Source organism: Aquarana catesbeiana, linkage group LG02 (genome assembly GCF_042186555.1).
Source record: "Aquarana catesbeiana isolate 2022-GZ linkage group LG02, ASM4218655v1, whole genome shotgun sequence".
NCBI classification, from domain to species: Eukaryota; Metazoa; Chordata; class Amphibia; order Anura; family Ranidae; genus Aquarana; species Aquarana catesbeiana.
This window is the reverse complement of record NC_133325.1, coordinates 403193311-403215451: the sequence shown is the minus strand read 5'-3', so window position 1 is coordinate 403215451 and position 22141 is coordinate 403193311. Positions and strand designations below refer to the sequence as shown.

Genomic DNA, 22141 nt, shown 5'->3' with positions numbered 1-22141 from the left:
TTAGGCATTAATGGCTGTGTGTTGAGTTATTTTGAGGGGACAGCAAATTTACAATGTTATACAAGCTGTACACTCACTATATATTGTAGCAAAGTGTCATTTCTTCAGTGTTGTCACATGAAAAGATATAAAAAAAATGTACAAAAATGTGAGGGGTGTACTCACTTTTGTGAGATACTGTAGCTTCACTACAGGACAGGCCCATGTAATATGAAAGTGAGGTATGCAACATAAACAGACTGACTAACGTAGGTCACCAACAAGCAGCACCACAAAGAGATCTTGAAGCTACTAAAAGCTCTTCCTGAGCTAATCAAACTGGGTGTGCTAAATGTTGAAATTTCGACTTCATGCGTGATCCCTGCCATGCACACTACATATAACAATGCATTTCTGCCTGATAGCTATTAACTTGGGTATTGTTCAGTAGGATGGAAGGTGCAACAGTTTAAAGGCTGCATTTGCAACTTTATGCAGCTCTTAAATAACCATTCCTCTTGTTCCCATCACGACATAGGCTGTCTGCAACTAAATGGAATAATCATTACTCTCAAAATGTGGCCATAACCAGGAAAGGTTAAATCTGATGCACACTGAGACATACACCACTGAAAAGAGAGTCGCCTTGGGCAACTCAGTCTATAGCTGTATAGGCACCTTTATCCTTGGCAGATTATCTTACTGTCAAAAGGTGCAAAAACTGCATTGGCCTGTCACATAAAGGTGATTACAGTATCTACATAATTAGCACCAAAAGCTCTTACTTCAGGTCTGTTCTGTGTAGAGAAAGAAATTCACATTGAACTTGAAACTACTAAACAATGAAGACACATACATTTTGCAGTATTCACATTTTATTAAGAGCCAGATAAAAGTATTTGCATACAGAAGTCTAATTAAAATATTTAATCTCCTTGAAACCACAAAAATAGGATTTTTGTACTCACCGTAAAAATCCTTTTCTTGGAGTCCATTAAAGAACACAGAAAAGTGTTACACCATCTGGTTATAGTGCTGCTTACAGAGGACTGGAAACTCAGAAAAAAAAAAAAAAAAATTGTTCGCCAGCCCAGGATAAACCCTCCAGCATATCTCCGTTTTTGTAACAAAGCATGGTCATAAACACAGAGGGGTGGAACTTATGTCCCTCAATGGACTCCAAGAAAAGGATTTTACTGTGCGTACAAAAATCCTATTTCTTGACAATTGAGGGCCACGGGAAGTCTAACCTTTCTGGTGTCCAAAATTGGTCCATAACCTTCAATGATGGTGTGTCCGAGTCACCTAGAGATGGTGAAATGAGAACATGATGCACGCCTACAGGACCATTCGGGATGACAAAAAGGCCATCAGTCTGAAAAAAGCAGTGACAGAAATAGATATTCATGTCCTGAACCACATGCAGGCAATGGAGAGAAATGTCCTTCTGGTGAACTCAAGCTGGAGGGAGGGATGGAAGAGCGGTGTCCTGGTTGAAGTGAAAGGCCACAACTACCTTAGTTAGGAGGGAAGTGCTGGACCTCAGCTCCACCTTGTCCCCGAGCAAGACCAGAAAAAAGTACTTGCAGGATAAAGCCACAAGTTCATACACCAGCCATGTAGAGCAGAGGGCTAAAAAAAAACCCAAAAAACTAACGTGGATGAGCGTTAGACCCATGTCTCTAATTGGTTTAAAAGGTGGTTTCTGAAACACAGATAGAATCAGATTAAAATCTTATAGAGTCAAAAGGGAAACGAAAAGGTGGAAGGAACAGGAGACCCCCTCTACAAATATCTTAATCAAGAAGCGAGAGGTTAAAAGTCTCTGAAATAAGACATTGAGAGAAGAGACCTGACCACTGCTGATGCTGAGAGACCCATCTGTAGGTAGATCATTTATTTCCTAAAGAATCTCCTAAGATGGAATCAAAGACCAGGCACAGTATGCCTTCCATGTATGATGATAAACCTTGAGACCTTGTGTGAATCACCAATTCAGAGATGCCATGGTATCCCAGAACTCAGGCTTTAACAGCCATACAATTTAAAGCCAGTGACTTTGAAGCAGATTGGTAATTTAGTCCTTGAGATTGAAGATCTCGTCAATCTGTAAGAGCCCACAAAGCAAGCAGTATGAGGCTTACCAGGTCAGAGTCCCACATCTGCTAATCTGGAATAGCGAGGGCCACTGGAATCTCAATCCTACAAAGCAGACAAGTTAGAAGTATCAGGGGATGAAAAGGCACAGATCAGGGTGTACTGATTCCATGGAGCCACCAGAGCATCCATTGCTCATGCTAGAGGATTCTTGTATCTGGAGACAAACCTGTTCAGTTTGTAGTTGAAACTGGAAGCAAGGAAGTCACTAGATGAAGTTCTGGAACACCTACAGCTGTAGGGACCACTGCCACGGGTCCAGACACTGCTGGCTCAGAAAGACCAGCTGTCGCAGTGAGACTTCTGGTTCCTTTCTTATGCTTGATGTGTGCCACTGCTGTGGCATTGTTTGACACAAACAGGATCGGGTGATCCTCCAGCAGGGTGTTTCAACACCACAGGGGGACACTGAAATCACTCAAAGTCCCAGAACTTTGATCTTTAATGACCAAGTCTCCTACACCGACATGGTGCCCAAGACTCCTTCCAGCCCAAATGGTTGGCACAGATCATGAGAATCTTTCGAAATATGGGATGAAAGGATTTCCCGGATTCCTGTGCCATCAAGCGACAACCTGGTCTTCAATTTTTAATTGATCGGCTTTTTCACTTGTCTCAACAACAACAAAATATTGCACTGTAGGAGTCTAGGTGGCATCTAAACCAGGACTTTCGCACAAAAGCAGAAACGTAAATGACTCCTGAATGGCAAGCATGTGTCAGGAAGTGGAGAATTAAATTTCTACTGAGAGAAAAATATTCTGGCTTGAGCTGTGCCTAGGACTAGACCCAGATACTCCCAAGTGATGATTTGAACCAAGCACTGATTTCTGAAGGTTAAGGATCCAGCTGAACTGTTGTAATGACTGGAAAGTCAAGGCTACATTGTCTGACAGAATTTGCTGCAACTGTTTACTTAACAGGTTGTCCAAATATCCCACAAAGAGGATGCCATGAGGGTGCAACAGGGCTAGAACCTTCGTGAACACCCGATGTACAGAAGTGAGGCAGGGCAGGGCCACAAACCGAAAGTGCAGAAAATCCATAGCAAAGTGTAAGAAAAACTTGTGTGCTTGAAAAAATGGGGACAACCAGGTATGTGACCTTGGTGTCCACAGAGGCCAGGAAGTCCTCCTGGTGAAGGGTGAAGATGACCAACTACATTCAGTGCTTTGGAGAGCCAAGATGGGGAACATTGGGCTTGGGAACTGTGAACAGGTTGCAGTAACATTGATAAAAAACAGGAAATGGGGCTATGACAGCTCAGAAGACCCGAGGGGCTGGAAGATCTGCTAATCAGTGCAGTGACACATAAAGGTTAGGACTGAGAAACCAAGGAGTGGGCTGGGAGCGAAATTCTAGCTTGCGATTCCTGGTAACCTCACTGCGCTCCAGCATCTGAGATGAAAGCTGCCAGTGTCCACAAGAATAACATCCCCCCCCCCCCCCAATTGGAAAGCAGGGGCACACCTTCATACTGAGAAGGTTTGTCTGTTTTTGACAGACTTTGAGCTCCAAACCTTGTGAGTAGATAGGGAGCCAGGCATTGGGGGCTTGGACTTAAAAGGTTGCCAGAGCAAGTGTAACAAAGGAATTTTCCAAACCTCCAGTGAGGGATCCCTCCTCCTAGGCTGTGCCTTAGGCTTTTCTAGCTGAGGAAGATGAATGCTAGTAGTATCCTTGATAATGGTATCCTAAGTAGATCTGAAGAGACATTGTCTGTTGAAGGCCATGTGGAGCAGGCGTTTTTTAGACGTTGGTTCCTCTGCAGGTGTACAGACAGGAGTTCTGTGGTGGAGATGAGCTGGGAAATTTTCAGCAGCCAGCCACAACTATAGCTTAAAGCAACAATCGTTTGCTCCATAATTATATGGCCAAGGGATTAACCGCAGCAGAGATGAGATCCTCTTTGAAAAGGCTTTACCCAGAAAGCCAAAGATTGGCAATGCAAAGTCAAATCTAAGGCAGGATGAAGAGCAACACCTGCCAGCATGAACAGAACTTTAGAGAAGGTGTCCAACTAAGTAGAGGGCAAATAATGGGGAAGGATTAAACGTTTTTTCAATCTCAGCAGAGGAAAGCTTGGAACAGTGTATACACCAGGGAACTCTTTGTAGTCTCAGGGGTTCTAAAAGACTCAAGACAGGGAATAGCCGTGGCAAAGCAACAGGCTGGTCTCTAGTTTCAGAGTGGCAGACACTGCATCAATAAGTGCCCAAAACAGTCTTTTAATTTGGGTGTTAAAGTAGAAGACTGTAAATATTCAGAAGCAAGCTAGTTCAGCAAGGATTGGATTGACTTGGAATCAAGAGTCTCGGTGCCCGATGGCTGAGGCCATGGGCAGATTAGATAGAGTCTACCGGTGAAAATGCAGCAGCGTGCTTGTGGCCTCTGCCATCACAGTCAGTAAATGGCTGGGTGATTTGGACCATAATGTCTTGCACGACTGTAGTAAAAACATTTTGTGAAAGGGCAGAAAAGCTTAGGACATCCTACAAATCTAAGGAAGATTCCAAAGATGGAACATACTCTAGCAGAAGGCAACATGATTCCAAGGCTGAAGATATTGGCCACATCATTAGGCATGCTGCAAGCAACTCCAGAGCTATTAGTAGAGTATGTTTCCCTCTGACCACTTTCACACTGAGACACTTTACAGGCGTTTTAGCACTAAAAACCTGCAAAACGCCTGTAAAGCGCCTCTCCTGTCACTCTACTGTGAAAGCTCAAGTGCTTTCACATTGGGGCGGTGCATTTGCAGGACACTAGAAAAAGTCCTGCAAGCAGCATCTTTGGGGAAGTTTAGGAGTGGTGAATACACCGCTCCCAAAACGCCCCGCCATTGAAATCAATGCCCAGCACTGCTAAAGCGCCTGCAAAGCGATTCGGCAGCGGTGCTTTGCACCCTTTTTCGGCCACTAACGGGGGTTAAAAGTTAAAACTAGCAGCGCCTTACCACTTATGCGGCCGCCGCTTCAATGTGAAAGTGGCCTCTGTGTCTAGAATCAGACATATTGTGACCGTGTGGCACTTAAGAAATGTAAGCTCAGGGTACAAGGCAAGACCTTAGGTATTTATGAAACCCAAACAGCTGGTAGCAGATGAGGGTCGAATTCCTGGAGACGACCATGGTTTCTAAAGACAGGCAGCAGGAGCAAACCAAAGGAAGGAGTTCCACATGTCTTATTGCAATGCAGGATCAGCAACTGGGAGATGCTTCCTTGGCACGGAATGGAGGGAAAGAGTGTGGAATGCTCCCTTGACACTGCACCCAGCAGATAACTTCTGTGCTCAGTCTCTCAGCATTAACCCTTTCCATGATAGAAACTGGCAATAAGTCGGATTAAGTAAAGGCACCCGGCAATCTAAGCAAGTGAGGTAGCCCCTGGATCTCAGCATGTTCAGCCTACTTAGAGTGGGTTATCAGAGATTGACCAAGCACTAGGCAGTGCCAAAGGCTCTGGATCTGGAAAGGGCTCTGCAGCTAACTTGTGCCAGAATGGAGCCTGGAAATCACCTTACACAGAACCCAGTGCCCAAAGGTCCCTTCCAGGCTAACCCACCCGCACATGCAGTCTAGCAGGGTCTGTTTGCAGTACTCCAAAAGTCAGGCTGATGAAAGCTGCACTAGAGAAATGCATCACAGAGACCAGCACTCTAGCAGTAATGCAAAGAGTCTTGAATAAAAAAAATAAATAAAAGAGTGATGGTAGTAAAATCAAGTTACACAACAGAGCTAAAAAACAATACATTCATCCTCCCAGGGCACCAAGAAACTGAGGCATGCTGGCAGAGGGAGGGGTTATCCTGTGCTGGCATGCAGTTTTTATTGTCAGTGTCCAGTCTCCTGTAGGTGGCAGTGAACCTAAAGGTTTAAGACTTACTGGATCCTTCAATAGACCAGAGTTTTTTTTCTTAAGTTTTTTTTTTGTTTTATTTACATAAAGCAAGAGCTCACATGAAATACAAGAGTCCTCCACAGCCCCTCCCTATTGATTTCCGTATAATGTCAAGAAAACTACAGAATCCAGAATCAATTCACAGCTGACCTAGGTTAATGGACCATTTCGGTCTCGGAAATTGCTGTTTAAAAAGGAGAAGTAAGCATAGCAATGGCTAAATATTACTAAGAACTTCCAAAGTGGAGGTTTAGAATACACAGAGAAGAAGAAGAGAATAACTTAACTTATGTATATACTGTACTGTGTAATCATAAGTAATCCTTCTTCCTAATAAATTAACTTCACGTCCTGCACATCAACCTCTATTTTTAAATTGGATTCACGGTGGAAAGGATTGTCTCAGTTGGTGAAATAAGCCAGAAGATTTCAAGGTGAATGGCCTCTTTAGTACCTATCTACCCCCCCCCCCCCCCAAAAAAAAACAAAAAAGCTAAAAGCTAAAACAGTGTTAGAAATGAGGGAGGGGCTGTAGGAAACAGAAAGCATTCAGGCATGTCAGAAAGCATGATAAGGAACACAAAGAACACTGACTGAACCAAGGACTGGATGCACAGAAAAATAAGTTATACAGGCAGGCAGTGTCCATGATAAATGGTTGAAAATATGTTTTGGCCAACGTTTCTCTTTAAGGACAGATTTACTTTTATGATAAAACTCAGCAATGGCCTCTGCATCAATGTTGCATGCATTCATCCATAAGACAGATACCCCTTGTATTGCTTGGTTTGCTCAGCTCAGCCCACTCTCTATAAAAAACAAATTTCAGCATGGACAATGCATGGCAATACAGACAAGGAAATGTTAGTCCTGTCATCACTTTAGCATGTGGACCGATTACTTTCTAGGGCACCTGCCTTTCTGCAGCCCTGCACTGGGGTCTCTCATTGAAAATGTGCATTTATAGAGAGAAGGCAGCTGTGTTATCGACATATCTAAGCTACAAAGTTGCAGTAGATTTACCGATGCCAAGGCCAAAGGTGAAGTTTTTGGGCTTCAAAGTGGTAGTTAACCTGCCCTTGAAATCTTTTTGTTTGAAAATACGATTGCACTTAAACTGATGCAAAGTGCACAATACCTTTTAATAATTTTTCAGTAAAAATAAATTATTGAGACATGGAAACTTAAAAAAAAAGTTCAGTAAAATATTGAAATAAAAATTTGAAATCTATTCAAGCTACAAACCTTGGGATAAAAGTAGGTTATAAAAAAAGATTGTGAACCCCTAGAAATGTTCTGGATTTCTGAAAGTCATAAATGCACACATTTTACCTTGGTATCCTATTAGTGAACAAATAAATAAAACATTTCTATATAACTAGTGAAGAAAAAAATAAAATAATGAACTGTTCTCAAGCACAGGTAACCAAAATGTTGAGGTTTTTGTTCCTATATGGCAGGAAACCACAAATTCAAAAAACTGGCTGAAACAATTGACACAGCAGCTTTCAGTCCCATCACTTTGTGTGGTTATAAACCTTTACATATACTAAGTGAAGTGACTAGCCTCAGGTGATACAGAGATGAACACAAATCCTCCTACACACGTTGTACCTGATTATCTGCAGATATTTCTTCTGTAGATTGATCTGTGTACAAAGGATTTTTTCACAGCTCCAGCAGCAGCGGGCGAGGATCTGATGTCACACACACCGCAGAGCTAGAGCACAGAGTTCCCCGATATCTGTGAGCTGATTGGAGGGAATGTAAGCACCCCACTCTACACAGGCTTACAAAGCTCACAGAAAAATACACAGAGCTATGGCTATGAGTCACCTGTTGTGTGCTGGAGGATGGGCGGGCTGTCTCTCAGGAGCCTGAGGTGTCAGAAAAAAACTGCCAAAAGTGACTCATGCATATAGCAGAGAGAGGAGAAAACAAAGAGGAGCTCCCACCCCTATATTCCCTATTGGCCCATCACTATGATGGGTCGTCCACTGGCAGGCCATCTCCAGCATTACCAGGAATCCCAAAGCTTTGCCCAATCAGACAATCAGATCAGCCTACCATTTGGCCACAGCAGAGACACTCAAAGCTCCAGGCATCTCTTGCTGCCTGTACTTTATATTTGTTAATTGCTTCTTTTTTTTTTTTTCAAAGAGGCAGAGTCACTTATCTATTTAATCCCTTCAATCCCTTTAATGATTTTACATGTAAACTGTTTTTTTGTTAATCACATAAGGTTCTGAAATAAAAATCACAACATATTTTAAGATCCATTCATTCAAAAATATAGGAACTTTCTAAGGGTTCACAAACTTTTCATACAACTGTATGTATTGGATGCATGTCATAAAATCCTATGTCACTGAAAAGGTCTCTGTAAAATAATTCTTATCAATACATGACACTGCAACACTGAAACATTAGTTTCATGACAAGAACGCTCAGTACATGGGTATCCAAAAAATGTAATTTGAAAAAGGGAGCTACATTTGTTTTCAAAGGAACCTAAGACAGAGGTCAAATCATCTACAGGGATGAAGACATTTCAAACAGATTTAAGAGTTTAAACTTTTGAAACCTTTTTTCTTCCAATTAGTGCATAAACTGACTTTAAATGAGTTATCTTATTGGGATTATAGACTCAGTTGAAGTGACATTGCCAATAAACATTTGACACTAATGTCTCTAATAACTCGTGGATATCTGTCAAATACAGTTTGCAATCACAGATGGGCTTATAATCACAGATGGGCTTATATCGAAGGCCGTTGGGAAATGGTATGCAGTAATCCAGAGCAACAAGATTTTCCAAGATTTGAGGGGACACACTAATGAATTTCACATGATACTGCACATAAACCGCTCTTTGTACCCTCTTCGTAAAGCCCAAGAGTGAAAAAATCCAGATAAAAACAGGAGCTATTGCTGTGCTCTGCACATCAAAAGGAGGGGACAAGTCGTTGTCTAAACAAGAGTCAATAAAATGGAATAACTGGATACTCCGCAGAACTATACATATGACGAATGAAACATGTAGTAAAACACGTGTCACCAAGACGTAAAATATTCGGCAACTGGGGAAAGGAAAAAGGTAGGGTGGAGGGAAGCACTGTTCCAGGAGCCCCATCTTATAAAAGCAACAGCTCCCTATTCTGTGTTATCCCTCCCCCATCACAACACCAAAGTTCGTTTTTTTTCCCTGTACTTTATCGCCGTGAAAACCTGTTCTTGAAAGCTTTTATTGTTTTGGCCATCATTGGAGCAACTTCTGAAAAATAAAAGAAAAGAAGTTGGTACAATACACACACTTATGAGTTAAACAATTCAACAAAAAAAGCAGCTAAAAAGAAATCAAAGCAAAATCTATAAATGTCAATGAGCAGGATATACTGTACATTTAATTAAGCAGTACTTTGTTTTTCAGAATCTGAATAATGACACCTTTAATCTAAAAATATGCATTTTTGCTTAGAAACAGGAGAAAAAAAATAATGTAGGACTTGCTTTTTCGCTACTTATCTCATAGGAACTTACTCTTGACTTGTGGTTTACGTGAATCATGATGTCCAGATTGAACACTGCTCGGTGGTGGTGGTGACACGGTACAGCTGGTGCTAGGTTCTTCATATGAGCGTGACTCCTCAGAGGCCACATGGTTGTTACTACTACTAATGCTGCTGCTGCTAAATGGAGTAAACGGCTTAATCCTAAATTGAGATAAACATATCATGGTCAGGAATTTTACTTTATGCTGTCTGAATACATCTGATTACCTAATCATTTTACCCCCATACCTGATCTTCTCATTGACAACTGCCGCTCCAGTTCCAAACTTTTCTTGTCTTCTGCGCACATCTCGTGGGGGTTTCACCTCTGTATTTACAAAGGCCATTTTTGCTTGTCGTACTGTATTCAGAAACAATAAAGGGGCATTATGATTACTGGCAAAATCACTGTGAGGCCCAGAGAATTATTTGCAGTTGACTCCATAATACTGTATTATGTATGTATGTATGTATGTATGTATGTATGTATGTATAGCTGTGAGAAACTGGCTTGCAGAATTGTGGACACCTAGGTATGTGTGTCACCTACAGTAGGTTTCTCTTCTGCACATGGTGAGGGGCTCCAGGGACTGGACTAATGTTGAAAAAACATTAGAATTTTTGTTTCCCTGCAAAAATCCTTTTCTTGGACTACATCACAGGACACAGAGGACTTCATATTCATGACAACTTTGGTTATGCTGCCACCTTCAAGTGAATGAACACTAGTTGATAAAGGAAGGTATCTCCACCCAGACATAACCCCTCCCAGCTCAACTAAGCTTCTTAAACCTCAGTTTTGTAGCAAGCAATGAGGGAAGTGATCTGTTCCCTGTGATGTACACCAAGAAAAGGATTTTATAGGTAAACCAAAAATCCTATTTTTTTTTCCAACATCACAGGACTTCATTTTCATGACTACTTGGCAGGTCCCAAAGCACCGAACATCAGTGGTGGGCAACACAGCAATCAGGTCTGATAAACAAGCTGACAAATCCACCTGGAAATAAATCGTGGATTGACAAGCAGCCTGACCTTGTAAGCACCCTCAAGCAGGACCAACAGGGAATCATACTGTCAAAACAAAGCTGTAGACTTCAGATAAATTCAAACAGCTTGAAGAACACTGAAAGAGCGAAAACACCTTCTCCCTATGATTCTTAGGATTGGTGACACAAAGATGGCAACACAAAATATGATTGAGGTGGAACAAAGAAACCACCTTCTGTAGAAAAGCAGACTGATGCCTCAACACCACCTTATCCTAGGGAAAACACAAAAAAGGGTCCTTGCAGAAAAACAAAAAAAAAGCACAGCCAACTCCGAGCTCCTGTGACCTAAGGTGAACTCAGCTTAAAAAAAAAAAAAAAAAAGACAGCCTTGTGGTAGAAAGACAACCTTTCTAAAAGGTAATCTTTTAGAAAGGTTCAAAAGGAGAAGTCTACAAAATAGACAAGACCAAGTTAAGGTCCTACAGAGACATGAAATGAGATGGATTTATCTGACAGAAAAGCTAAGGCCAAAATTTGTTCCTTAATGGCACTTAAAGCCAGAAACATCTCTACACCAGACTGAAAAAAAAAATCCAAAATGCAGCCCACAACACAAAATTAGCATGAACAACCAACAGGTTGAATCACACGGATTAAGAAATTTATGAATGTTGGACATTTTTCATTTTGTTGTTGTGGACTCCTTAAAAAGGCATCTGTATGGTTGGATTGACAGCACTGGGAGTGTGGTATCAATCTCCATATGGGATACATCAGGAATTGCTGCTATTACCCACTGTATTTGCACTGAATTTACAGCACTGGAATTGTGGTTTTAACCCAGAGTAGGATAGGTTAACGCGAGGAAATATTGCACAATTTAGGCTTCATGTACACTGCAGCTGCTAAACTCACTTTTAGGAGCAGTTAGGGCATTTTTTAGCAGCCCTTGAACTCTCCTCTATGTTATCTTATGTGTACATGTACACTCAGTTATTTATAGTAGTTTAGAGGCAGTTGAGCTTACTAACGTTTTTTCAAAACAGATAAATCCCGTGCAGGACAGTAGTTTACCGGCTTTTTAGGTCAGATTCTCTGAAGGGTCTGTCAAACACCCACCACAAGCTACAGAGCTGCTCCCACCAGAGAGGATGTCTTAAAGTGGGATACCAACCCCATCTGTGGGGTCTTTAAGGACCTCATTCAGTGGGATCATCAGAGTCTTATTCAAGTAGAAAATGGCCAGGTCAACAGCCAGCGAACCCCTTGTATACCAGGAGACAGGTTGCATTTGTTTCTGTGGCCTGGGGACCGGTCCATCCCTGTTGAGCTATACCAACACACTATATCACTTTGCACAAAAAAACCCAACACTTCTTGGGTAAAAAACTGCTACATGCTCCACTATATTAGAGGCACTCACCAGGCCACCAGGAGAGCTAATATTCACCCTTCACAACAACCATGCCCTGCAGGGCTGTCGGGAACTCTACTCTCCTTCAGGGGGATCACTGCCCTGGACCTGTAAAGTACCCTGTCAGCAAAGTCACTGAATGCACTACCTTGGAGATCGCTGCCTGCAGGAGTCAGTGACAATTGGCAAAATTACAGGCCAACCCAATTTTTTGCATGCAGTGTCCAGGTACAGTCCTTCTTGGCCATCTGACTGTAGCAACCAACCTTAATGAAGCCCTCCCCTACCCCAGCAGGAATATTAGGAATAGGCCAGAAAATCAGGAACTAAGTCCCTGAAAGGTGCTATCCAGGAGACATCTGTAGGCCCATTCATCACGTAAGAACACCAGCTAAAAACTGAAGTTTAAATGAGCTGGAGGGGTATGCCTGGATGGGATTTCTGCCTTTTTTGGCAAGTGCCCACTCACCTCAAGGTGGCAACATAACCCAAGTACTCATAAATATGAAGTCCTCTGTATCCTGTGTACAACTAAGAAATAGTAATTTTGTTTTCTCCAATGTTAATACATTCTGGTCTGAGTCCTGGAGCCTGAAAGCTTTGTAGAGCTTTCAGCCAATTTCTAGGTCTACATATAACCTGTTGGCCATACCTCATACTCTCCCTTCCAATTGTTTGTTTTGGGGAACCCTGTAAGAGGGCTGGCTATAGACGGATTGACATTTAGCTGGTTCAACAGGGGAGGCCAAATTATGATCAGTGTGTGGCTGTCCCTGTTCCACAGAATAAAATTGTTAAATGGACTTCTGTCAAATGAAGAAGCTGGAAAACTTTGTTGATCAGTGGCTGCAGCCCTGTGTATTCTGACAGAATGACTCAGTGGTTGGGAGACCTCCATCCACCTTGTTTGTGTGGACGGAGGAATCTGCTTGTCAAATGAACCATCTATGGCCAGCTTAAGTCAGAAAAGCTGCTGAATAACAAAGCCTTCAGTTTTCTTTCATGTAAACCTGATGGTACCTTAGTTTGAAAAGTATTAAATCAGCACAATGTTGAGGCAGCAGTTAAGACGGCCTCTGTGGGGGCCTTACAACTAGACAGTGAGCTGTGGAACTTATTCACTGAGAGGGAGAAAATACAACAAAATAATATGGAAAATACCTATCCCCTGAGAGTTAAAGCTGCACTATCTTAAGAATACAAACTTCAATATTCAAGCTGGTACAAAATGCCCATTTGTGGCTAGTTTTCTTTAAATGGACAGGACTGGCATTAAAGCACAGCTGAAATGATAAACAGGTGAGATATGTCTCGTCAAAATGCATGTTTTGTGTATTCCATATATTTTGTGCTTTGGACCATTGGCAGCTTGTTGTTCCTTGCGCACACATGCATGCAAACACTTCTTCTGTCATGGGCTTATTCAGTAAAAAGGTGCAAGAAGCAAAGTGTTAACTGCTGTAGCCAAAGTGCCAGAATCTAAATGCAGTAGTTTAGAATAAAGTGCAAATAACAGGTGCAGCACAATCACTCATACATATTGTAACTGAGTAAAATAATAAACAAAAAACAAAACAAATAAAAGGTATTGTGGGATATTTGCACATATTTTTTAGCCGTTATTTGCACTGATTATATTTTATTCTATAGTTTAAAATAAGCTGCATTACCTTTTGGCTTATTTGCATGGGCAGAGCGAATGTTTTCAGTTAAGGTTTGAAGCCTCCTTTCTCGGGCCTCATGCAATCGAAGGTACAATTCTCTCCAGGACTCATATTCTCCTGGATTCTCTTTTTTGAAGTCTCGCTGACAATGATTCCTCCAGAGTTGATCTGTGTCTTCCACTAATACCTACAAAAAATATAGTCAGCTTACAGAAGTAAAAAGGCAGGTAAACTAGAACTATTCAGGATGCGTCCTTGAATCAGTTTAAAATCACGTTTTGATTGCTGTCTGTGAATCATATTATGAAGATTTCTAATAAGTTCCTCTCACTTGTGACATTGGTAAAGAAATCAAGAGAATGTTGTCACCAAAATAGGAAGATATACAGTGCCTTGCAAAAGTATTCACCCCCCCCTTCCCCCCTTGGCCTTTTAACTCTATTTTGTTACATTACAGCCTTTAGTTCAATTTTTTTTAAATCTGAACTATATATGTGATGGATCAGAACACAATAGTCTAAGTTGGTGAATTAAAATTAGAAAAATATATGCATAAAAATTTTCTCAGAAATAAAAAACTGATAATTGGCATGTGCGTATGTATTCACCCCCTTTGTTATGAAGCCCATGAAAAGCTCTGGTGCAACCAATTACCTTCAGAAGTCACATAATTAGTGAAATGATGTCCACCTGTGTGCAATCTAAATGTCACATGATCTGTCATTACATATACACACCTTTTTGAAAGGCCCCAGAGGCTGCAACACCTAAGAAAGAGGCACCACTAACCAAACACTGCCATGAAGACCAAGGAACTCTCCAAACAAGTAAGGGACAATGTGTCAGAAACCATGAAATTAGACTGAGACAAAAGTACAGTTAAATCACACTTGTTTAATAATAAAAGTAAAAAGAACAAACGTAGTCAAAACATAGCCAAAGTTCAGTAACCGGAGCGGATAGTCAGCCAAGCCATAAGCCAGGGATCAAAGTAGTGGAACAGCAAGCAGGATCCGGAGCCAGAGGGGATGTCAGCAAAGCCAGTCTTTAAACAGGAATGCAGGAGATGTTTCTTGTGATATTGACCAAGGCGAAGGCAGAGCTCCTCTGGACTGGACAACTTAAGTAAGCAGGACTGACGAGCAAGATATCAACAACAGCTGAGTAACTGTGGAGAGAGATGGGAGCTGGCAATTAGCCGACAGCTGAGCGGCCAGCTCAGAGAAGGAAGGGCTGAGCCCAGCCCTGACACAATGTTGTTGAGAAGTACAAGTCAGGGTTAGGTTATAAAAAAAATATCCAAATCTTTGATGATCCCTAGGAGCACCATCAAATCTACCATAACCAAATGGAAAGAACATGGCACAACAGCAAACCTGCCAAGAGACGGCCGCACACCAAAACTCACGGACCGGGCAAGGAGGGCATTAATCAGAGAGGCAGCATAGAGACCTAAGGTAACCCTGGAGGAGATGCAGAGTTCCACAGCAGAGACTGGAGTATCTGTACATAGGCCGACAATAAGCCGTATGCTCCATAGAGTTGGGCTTTATGGTAGAGTGGCCAGAAGAAAGCCATTACTTTCAGCAAAAAACAAAATGGCACGCTCTGAGTTTGCGAAAAGGCATGTGGGAGACTCCCAAAATGTATGGAGGAAGGTGCTCTGGTCCGATGAGACTAAAATTGAACTTTTTGGCCATCAAAGAAAACGCTATGTCTGGCGCAAACCCAACACATCCCATCACCCAAAGAACACCAAAAACATCCCCACAGCATGATGATGCCACCACCATGTTTCACTGTGGGGATGTTTTTCAGCAATTGGGACCGGGAAACTGGTCAGAGTTGAGGGAAAGATGGATGGTGCTAAATACAGGGATATTCTTGAGCAAAACCTGTACTACTGTGTGTGTGTGTGTGTGTGTGTGTGTGTGTGTGTGTGTGTGTGTGTGTGTGTGTGTGTGTGTGTGTGTGTGTGTGTGTGTGTGTGTGTGTGTGTGTGTGTGTGTGTGTGTGATTTGAGGCTAGGACGGAGGTTCACCTTCCAGCAGGACAATGACCCCAAACACACTGCTAAAGCAACACTTAAGTGGTTTAAGGGGAACATGTAAATGTATTGGAATGGCCTAGTCAAAGCCCAGACCTTAATCCAATAGAAAATCTGTGGTCAGACTTAAAGATTGCTGTTCACAAGTGCAAACCATCCAACTTGAAGGAGCTGGAGCAGTTTTGCAAGGAGGAATGGGCAAAAATCCCAGTGGTAAGATGTGGCAAGCTCATAGAGACTTATCCAAAGAGACTTGGAGCTGTGATAGCCGCAAAAGGTGGCTCTACAAAAGTATTGACTTTAGGGGGGTGAATAGTTATGCACATTGACTTTTTCTGTTATGTTGTCCTGTTTTTTTTATTGTGAAGCAAACAACAAATATCTTCAAAGTTGTGGGCATGTTCTGTAAATTAAATGATGCAAATCCTCAAACAATCTATGTTAATTTCAGGTTGTGAGGCAACAAAACACGAAAAATGCCAAGGGGGTGAATACTTTTGCAAGGCACTGTATATGAAAAAACTAAAAAATCAGCCAGATCAAAACTATCAAACAGCTGGCTGCAGGTGGCATCCATCCTAACAGGACCGCACATCAAGTTATCAGACCTAAGTTTAATTTTTTGTAGAAAAACTTCTCATGTATTCCATCCATCTTGGCTTTGCTAAGTATTATGGCAGCTGTATTATAATTAGCAACCTCATCCTAATTTAAAGTAACCCCATATCAGAAATACTCAAGTGATCTCAATATCACACCCTAATTTCAATAATAACAATTCCCTTTCTTTTTAAATGCACTGTTTCCACTATCAAAGAATAACATTCTTTTGTGTAATTTATACCAAGTACACTTTTAAGTGGAATTTTACCATGTCTGGGAAACAGATTTAACAGATCCCCCGGGCAGATCTGCTGGCAGCTGAGATAATCTGCCTTCCAGTTCTCTACTCCCGGGATTTGGACTGCCGATTGAATCGGCACATGTCCCTCTGCCCAGGCTAGTATGTGGTTCACCTCCTTCCGAGCTGAAAGACTCCTGGTACTGCCTTGGTGGTTTATATAGGCCACTGCAGTGGCATTGTCGGACTGAACCCTGATAGGGCAGTCCTGAAGCTCCACCGTTCAGGACCGTAGGGTCAGACGTACTGCCCGTAACTCCAGGACATTGATGGGCAGGATCTGTTCTGTCCTTGACAATTTCCCCTGAGCTGTGAGCCCCTCTAGGGTCACTCCCCAGCCTGAGAGACTGGCATCTGTAGTCAGTACTCTCCAAGTTATCGGAAGGAAGGATCTTCCCTTTCGCAGGTTCTGATCCCGCAACCACCAGTTTAGCCTCAAGCGTGCCCGAGGAGATAAGAACATTGGATAATCCAGGACTTGTCCTCTTCTGTTCCAAGCCAACAAGATGTCTTGTTGTATAGGCCTGAAATGGAACTGGGCATAGGGCACTGCCTCGAAGGAGGACACTGTCCTTCTCAGAAGACTCATACAGCACCGAATGGAGTGTTGTCTGGTGCCCTTTATCTGACGCACCTGATCCTTCAGGGCACAGATTCTTATGAGTGGCAAAAATACCCTTGGACCGTATCTAGGATCAGACCTAAATACTTCAGACTTTGAGCTGGTCTCAAGGTTGACTTTCCGGTATTTATGACCCAGCCTAAGTTTTCCAAATACTGCACTGTGCAGGTTATGCTCTGTTCTAGAGCTTGTAGTGAGTGATCTCTGAACAGGAGGTCGTCCAGATACTCGAGCACCAAGATCCCTTGGGCCCTTAAAATACCCAGTACTGGTGCTAGGATCTTTGTGAACACCCAGGGAGCTTTGGCAAGCCCAAAGAGTAGAGCCACAAACTGAAAATGACGTTCCTCTACTGCAAATCGCAGGAACCTCTGAGGCTGAAAGATAGGTACGTGTAAATACGCGTCCTTTATATCAACGGAGGCTAGAAGGTCTCCCATCTGGAGCGAGGCTACAACTGAGCGGACAGACTCCATCCGAAAAGGACTGGATTAGGAGATAGATACTGCTTCAAGGATCTTAGTTCCAAAATGGGCCTTGTGTCCCAGTTTGTTTTTTGAACCATAAACAGGTTTGAATAAAACCCTGCGCCCCTTTTGGATACAGGAACCTGTACAATTACTCCTTGATGTAGTGCCTGAAACAGCAAGTTTCTTTTTTTGCAGGATCCGAGGGAACGTTGGATCTTAGAAACCTCTGAGGGAGAACCCCCCCGTAACTCCAGCTTGTAACCGCGGGATATAGTCGAAGTGACCCACTCGTCCTGAACCACTGTTCTCCAAATGTCTGCAAAGTGCAGCACCCCCCCCCCCACCCGATAGAGTGGGGGCGTCCCCTCAAAAGGAGGGCTTGGTGCCAGGTTTATAAGAGCTTTGGACCCAGGGCTTTTTCTGGCCCTGCCCCTGGCTCTAGCACCCTGTTGGCGGCGGAACCGCCTTGGCGCTGAGACACCTGAGGAAGCAGTCCCTGAGGTTTTAAACGGGGGACGCCTGGTGCTTCTCTTCACCGGAAGTAGAGAACTCTTCCCTCCAGAAATCTTTTGGATATATTTGTCCAAATCATCACCAAACAAACGTTCCCCATGAAAGGGGAAATCTGACAATAACTTCTTACAAGGAAGCTCGGCTGACCAGTTCTTAAGCCACAAAAGTCTGCGCATATGTACAGACAAGAGAGCCAAACGACAAACCTTCTGTATTGAATCCTTTGAGGCAGTGGTCATCAACCCTGTCCTCAGGGGCCACTAACAGGCCAGGTTTGCAAGATAACTGAAATACATCACAGGTGATATCATTTGCTGCTCAGTGATTGCAGTATTCTAGTCTGCATCTCCCCAAGGTAATACATAAAACCTGGCCTGTTAGTGGGCCCTGAGGACAGGGTTGATGACCACTGCTTTAAGGCATCAACAGCAAAAAACAGCGCTTGAGAAATATCTGTCTAAGAGCCCTTTCACACTCACAGCCCCTGGGTGCCGGCAGTAAAGCGCTGTTATTTTTAGCTGCGTTTTCGGCCGCTAGCGGGGCACTTTTAACCCCTGCTAATGGGCGAAAAAGGATTCAAAGCGCTGCTAAATTTAATGGGCAGGGGCGCTTTAGGAGCGGTGTATACACCGCTCCTAAAGCACCTCAAAGAAGCTGCTTGCAGGACTTTTTTGACGTCCTGCCAGCACACCTCTCCAGTGTGCAAGCATTTGGGCTTTCACATTGGCGTGACATGAGAGGCGCTTTACAGGTGCTATTTTTAACGCTATATCGCCTGTAAAGCGCCTCAGTGTGAAAGGGGTATTTATTTTCAACAAGATCATTCTTCTGACCTGATTTACGGACTTGGCAGATACCAATTGCTGCAACAGCGGGCTGAATAGCTGAACTAGCCAAAGAAAAGGAAGCCTTTAATAATGACTCCAGTTTATTGTCAACAAGGTCTTTCAAGCCCTGTGCATTATCCACCGGACAAGTTAAGTTCTTGTTTAAGGAGGAGACTGCTGCATCTACGGCTGGCATGCTCCACTTTTTAATGAACTTTTCATCCATGGATATAAAAGGGAAAACCTCTTAGGAGAAACAAAAATCCTGTTGTCAGGATTAAAACACTAGGGATACAACTAGGTTAATCAGGAGCTACTGACGACATAGGTGTGCCCTTTGCTGTAGTGTTAGTCCCGCTCCTCGTTTCTGAAGACATTTACAAGCCACAAAAAGGGAGTACCTGGGTGTAGTATTAACACACCTCAGAAGATAGACCCCTTAATAGGGCTCACCAAGCCCCTATGCAACAATCCTGCTAAGCACCTTAGCCTGCCAAGCAACACCTTGTGACTCACGTGACCCGGGTAAGGAGAAATGAACCGCTGCAAATGCCTGGTTCAGAGCCTGCTCTGCGTCCCACAGCTGCCTTCTGGAAGCACTGCATGCTTGGCCTACACACAGCTTAAATAAGCTGGCTGTGTGCCGGAATGTTCTGCGCATGCGTGTGCACAGCTGACGGCTGTATTCACATATGATGCAAATCTCTGTGCACCCCAATTAGGCTACGGCGCATCTGTGGCTTGGAGTGCGCACAACGCCTATGGCGAAGCTGTGTGTAACATGGCCGCCAAACAAACTGCTGAGCATAGCAGGACAGACTTTTGAGAATGGACCTGGCGAACCAAGAGAAGAAATGCACCGATGTGTGCCATCATTTAGGTAAAAAACAGCCAGACTCAAGCAAAAAAAAAAAAAAAAAAAAAAGGTACACCCACAGCTAGCCCAAAACTCCCCTGTATGGTCACCGCACACAGGTGTCCAGCCTCTAGCTAGCTTGACTGATTGTTACAATCACTGGGACACCCCACAATAAGTAAATAAGGGAGTTTCATTTACTCGTCCAGGCGCAGGGCAGCTTAGGAAATAAGAGCCCAATCTTCACCCATCATGGCGGGTTCCTGTAACTTGAGGACCTTCAATGACTGGGTACCCTTTTCATGTTACGGTCCACTCCCTTGGACTTGTACAGCACCCTGCAGGAATGCCTTAGCGCTGTGGTTTCCAGGATTCCACTTAGCAAGCTCCAGCACCCGGAGGTCGCATTACAGGCAAAACCTTGCAGGATCTTGTGTCTTCTTTGCAAGGCTTGGGTACCATTTATCCAAGCATATAGAGCCTGTGTCAAATTGATCCGATCGGTTAATCCCTTGATTCATTTAAGAACTGTTCGTGGGACTAGAGACCTGGAGCTCAGAGAGCTCAAACAAATGTGCCCATCCACCTTGCAGACACTGATAAAAAACTGATGTACTTCCTGTATGGGAGGGGTTATATAGTGGATCACTTCCTGTCTAAGACTTTGTCTACCAGAGTCCATTCACCTAGAGATGGCGTATAACCCAGTAGGTAATGAATATTGCCTAACTCTCCATTGACTATGGAGGTATGAAAAAGAAATGTTTACAAAATATAATTATAAATACTGATAAATATATCTGGGACATAAATCGAAACCATAAAGCGGAGTTCCACCCGTTTTTTAGTTTATTAAAAGTCAGCAGCTACACTTTAATAAACAAGACACTCACCTGCCCCATGGTCCAGCGATGCGGCCACCCAGAGCCTCGCTCCTCTCCCCCTCCTCTCTGCGGTGCCATCATAGCAACTTGGGACACCCGGCCGTGACAGCTTACGGTTTCATGGCCTGGCGCGAGTCGCCTTGCGCTCTGCTATTTGCCAGGCAATCTTCTGGGACCTGTGATGTGTCCCAGAAGATTGCAGAGAGGGAGGGGCCACCTAGGGGAAGGGAAGGAGTCGCCTAGGCGGCCGAGAAGCAGGAGGAGGAAGTGGGACAGGAAGTCCCTCTAAAAAGAAGATACCCACTCTCTCCCCCCCCCCCCAAAAAAAATTAAAAGGCCAAATGTAAGGGGGCGAGGAGTGCTTAAAGCGGAAGATCCACTTTTGGGTGGAACTACGCTTTAAGATTGTACAATAATACACACATATATACTTTATGAAGATGTGTATTAATTAATAATGGGTGTTAGTGTATATTAACCACTCTATGAAAGTGGGTTTGTCTTTAATGATGACAAGCAATGGGTGGACATTTTTCTATTGGTTTTAATGTTCTAAACATTGCCCGGTCAGATCTTGATAATATATTGTATTTAAGATACTGAAGCAGGAAATAAAGGTCGAGTGATGCATTATTCTGTGTCCGTGTATTGACTTCAGTCTACATTGCTCCCCGCAGGGCTCTCTGTGTGTCCGGGAGTGTGGAACGGAGAGTGCCAGCACAGGTTAGTATAGGAGTAATATAAATAGGGAGTAATTTTAATAATAGAAAGGTACCATTAACTTGTTTTAAGTCAGGTTGTAGTATCCTTTCTCCCTGCACAAACAGGGAGCCCAGGACTCCTTTCTCCCTAGCCCAACAGGCTGGCATCCTTCAAGAGAATCTTACAGAAGATTGGACAGAAAGCATTCCAATTCCACAGCAGGATTCCTGAGCCACCAAGGCAGGGAAACCAAAGGGTGAGGGACAGGGTGCCAAACATATCGGGCAGTCCAAAGACTTGATAGACTTGCCCCCCGATGACAGAATGTTTCTTTATAGAAGTTTGGAGTGAATCTGTGCAAATGGGACTGCCTTAAAAAGGAGGCTACCATCAGGCCCAAGGCTCTCATACAAAAAGAATCGCATGACTCCTGGAATGGGGAGCCTGAACCTGAGATCTGAAGTTTTTCCTGTGGCAGAAACAATGACCTGAACTGTGTCCAGGACTAGACCCAGATCCTCAGAACAAGGAGTCGGTTCCAGTGCCAATTTGAGGGTTCAGAAACCATCCAAACTGCAGCATCATCTTGACAGTCAAGGTTATGTTGTCCAACAGAGCCTGCACCTACTATTTCCTCAACAGATTATCGTATAAGTATCACAC

The 22141-nt window shown here is 43.3% G+C and overlaps 1 protein-coding gene across 1 annotated transcript in view; it reads right to left on the bottom strand.

Moving 5' to 3' along the window:
* Positions 1–836: 836 nt before the first annotated feature.
* ELOA (elongin A) overlaps positions 837–22141 on the bottom strand; it is a 46706-nt gene continuing 25401 nt past the window's right edge. The window contains exons 8-11 of the mRNA XM_073615298.1: positions 13663–13843; positions 9836–9947; positions 9576–9748; positions 837–9309 (exon numbers count right to left, since the gene is read on the bottom strand). Coding sequence (XP_073471399.1) covers positions 9248–9309; positions 9576–9748; positions 9836–9947; positions 13663–13843 — 528 coding nt within the window. The 3' untranslated portion in view covers positions 837–9247. The remainder of the gene's footprint in view (positions 9310–9575; positions 9749–9835; positions 9948–13662; positions 13844–22141) is intronic.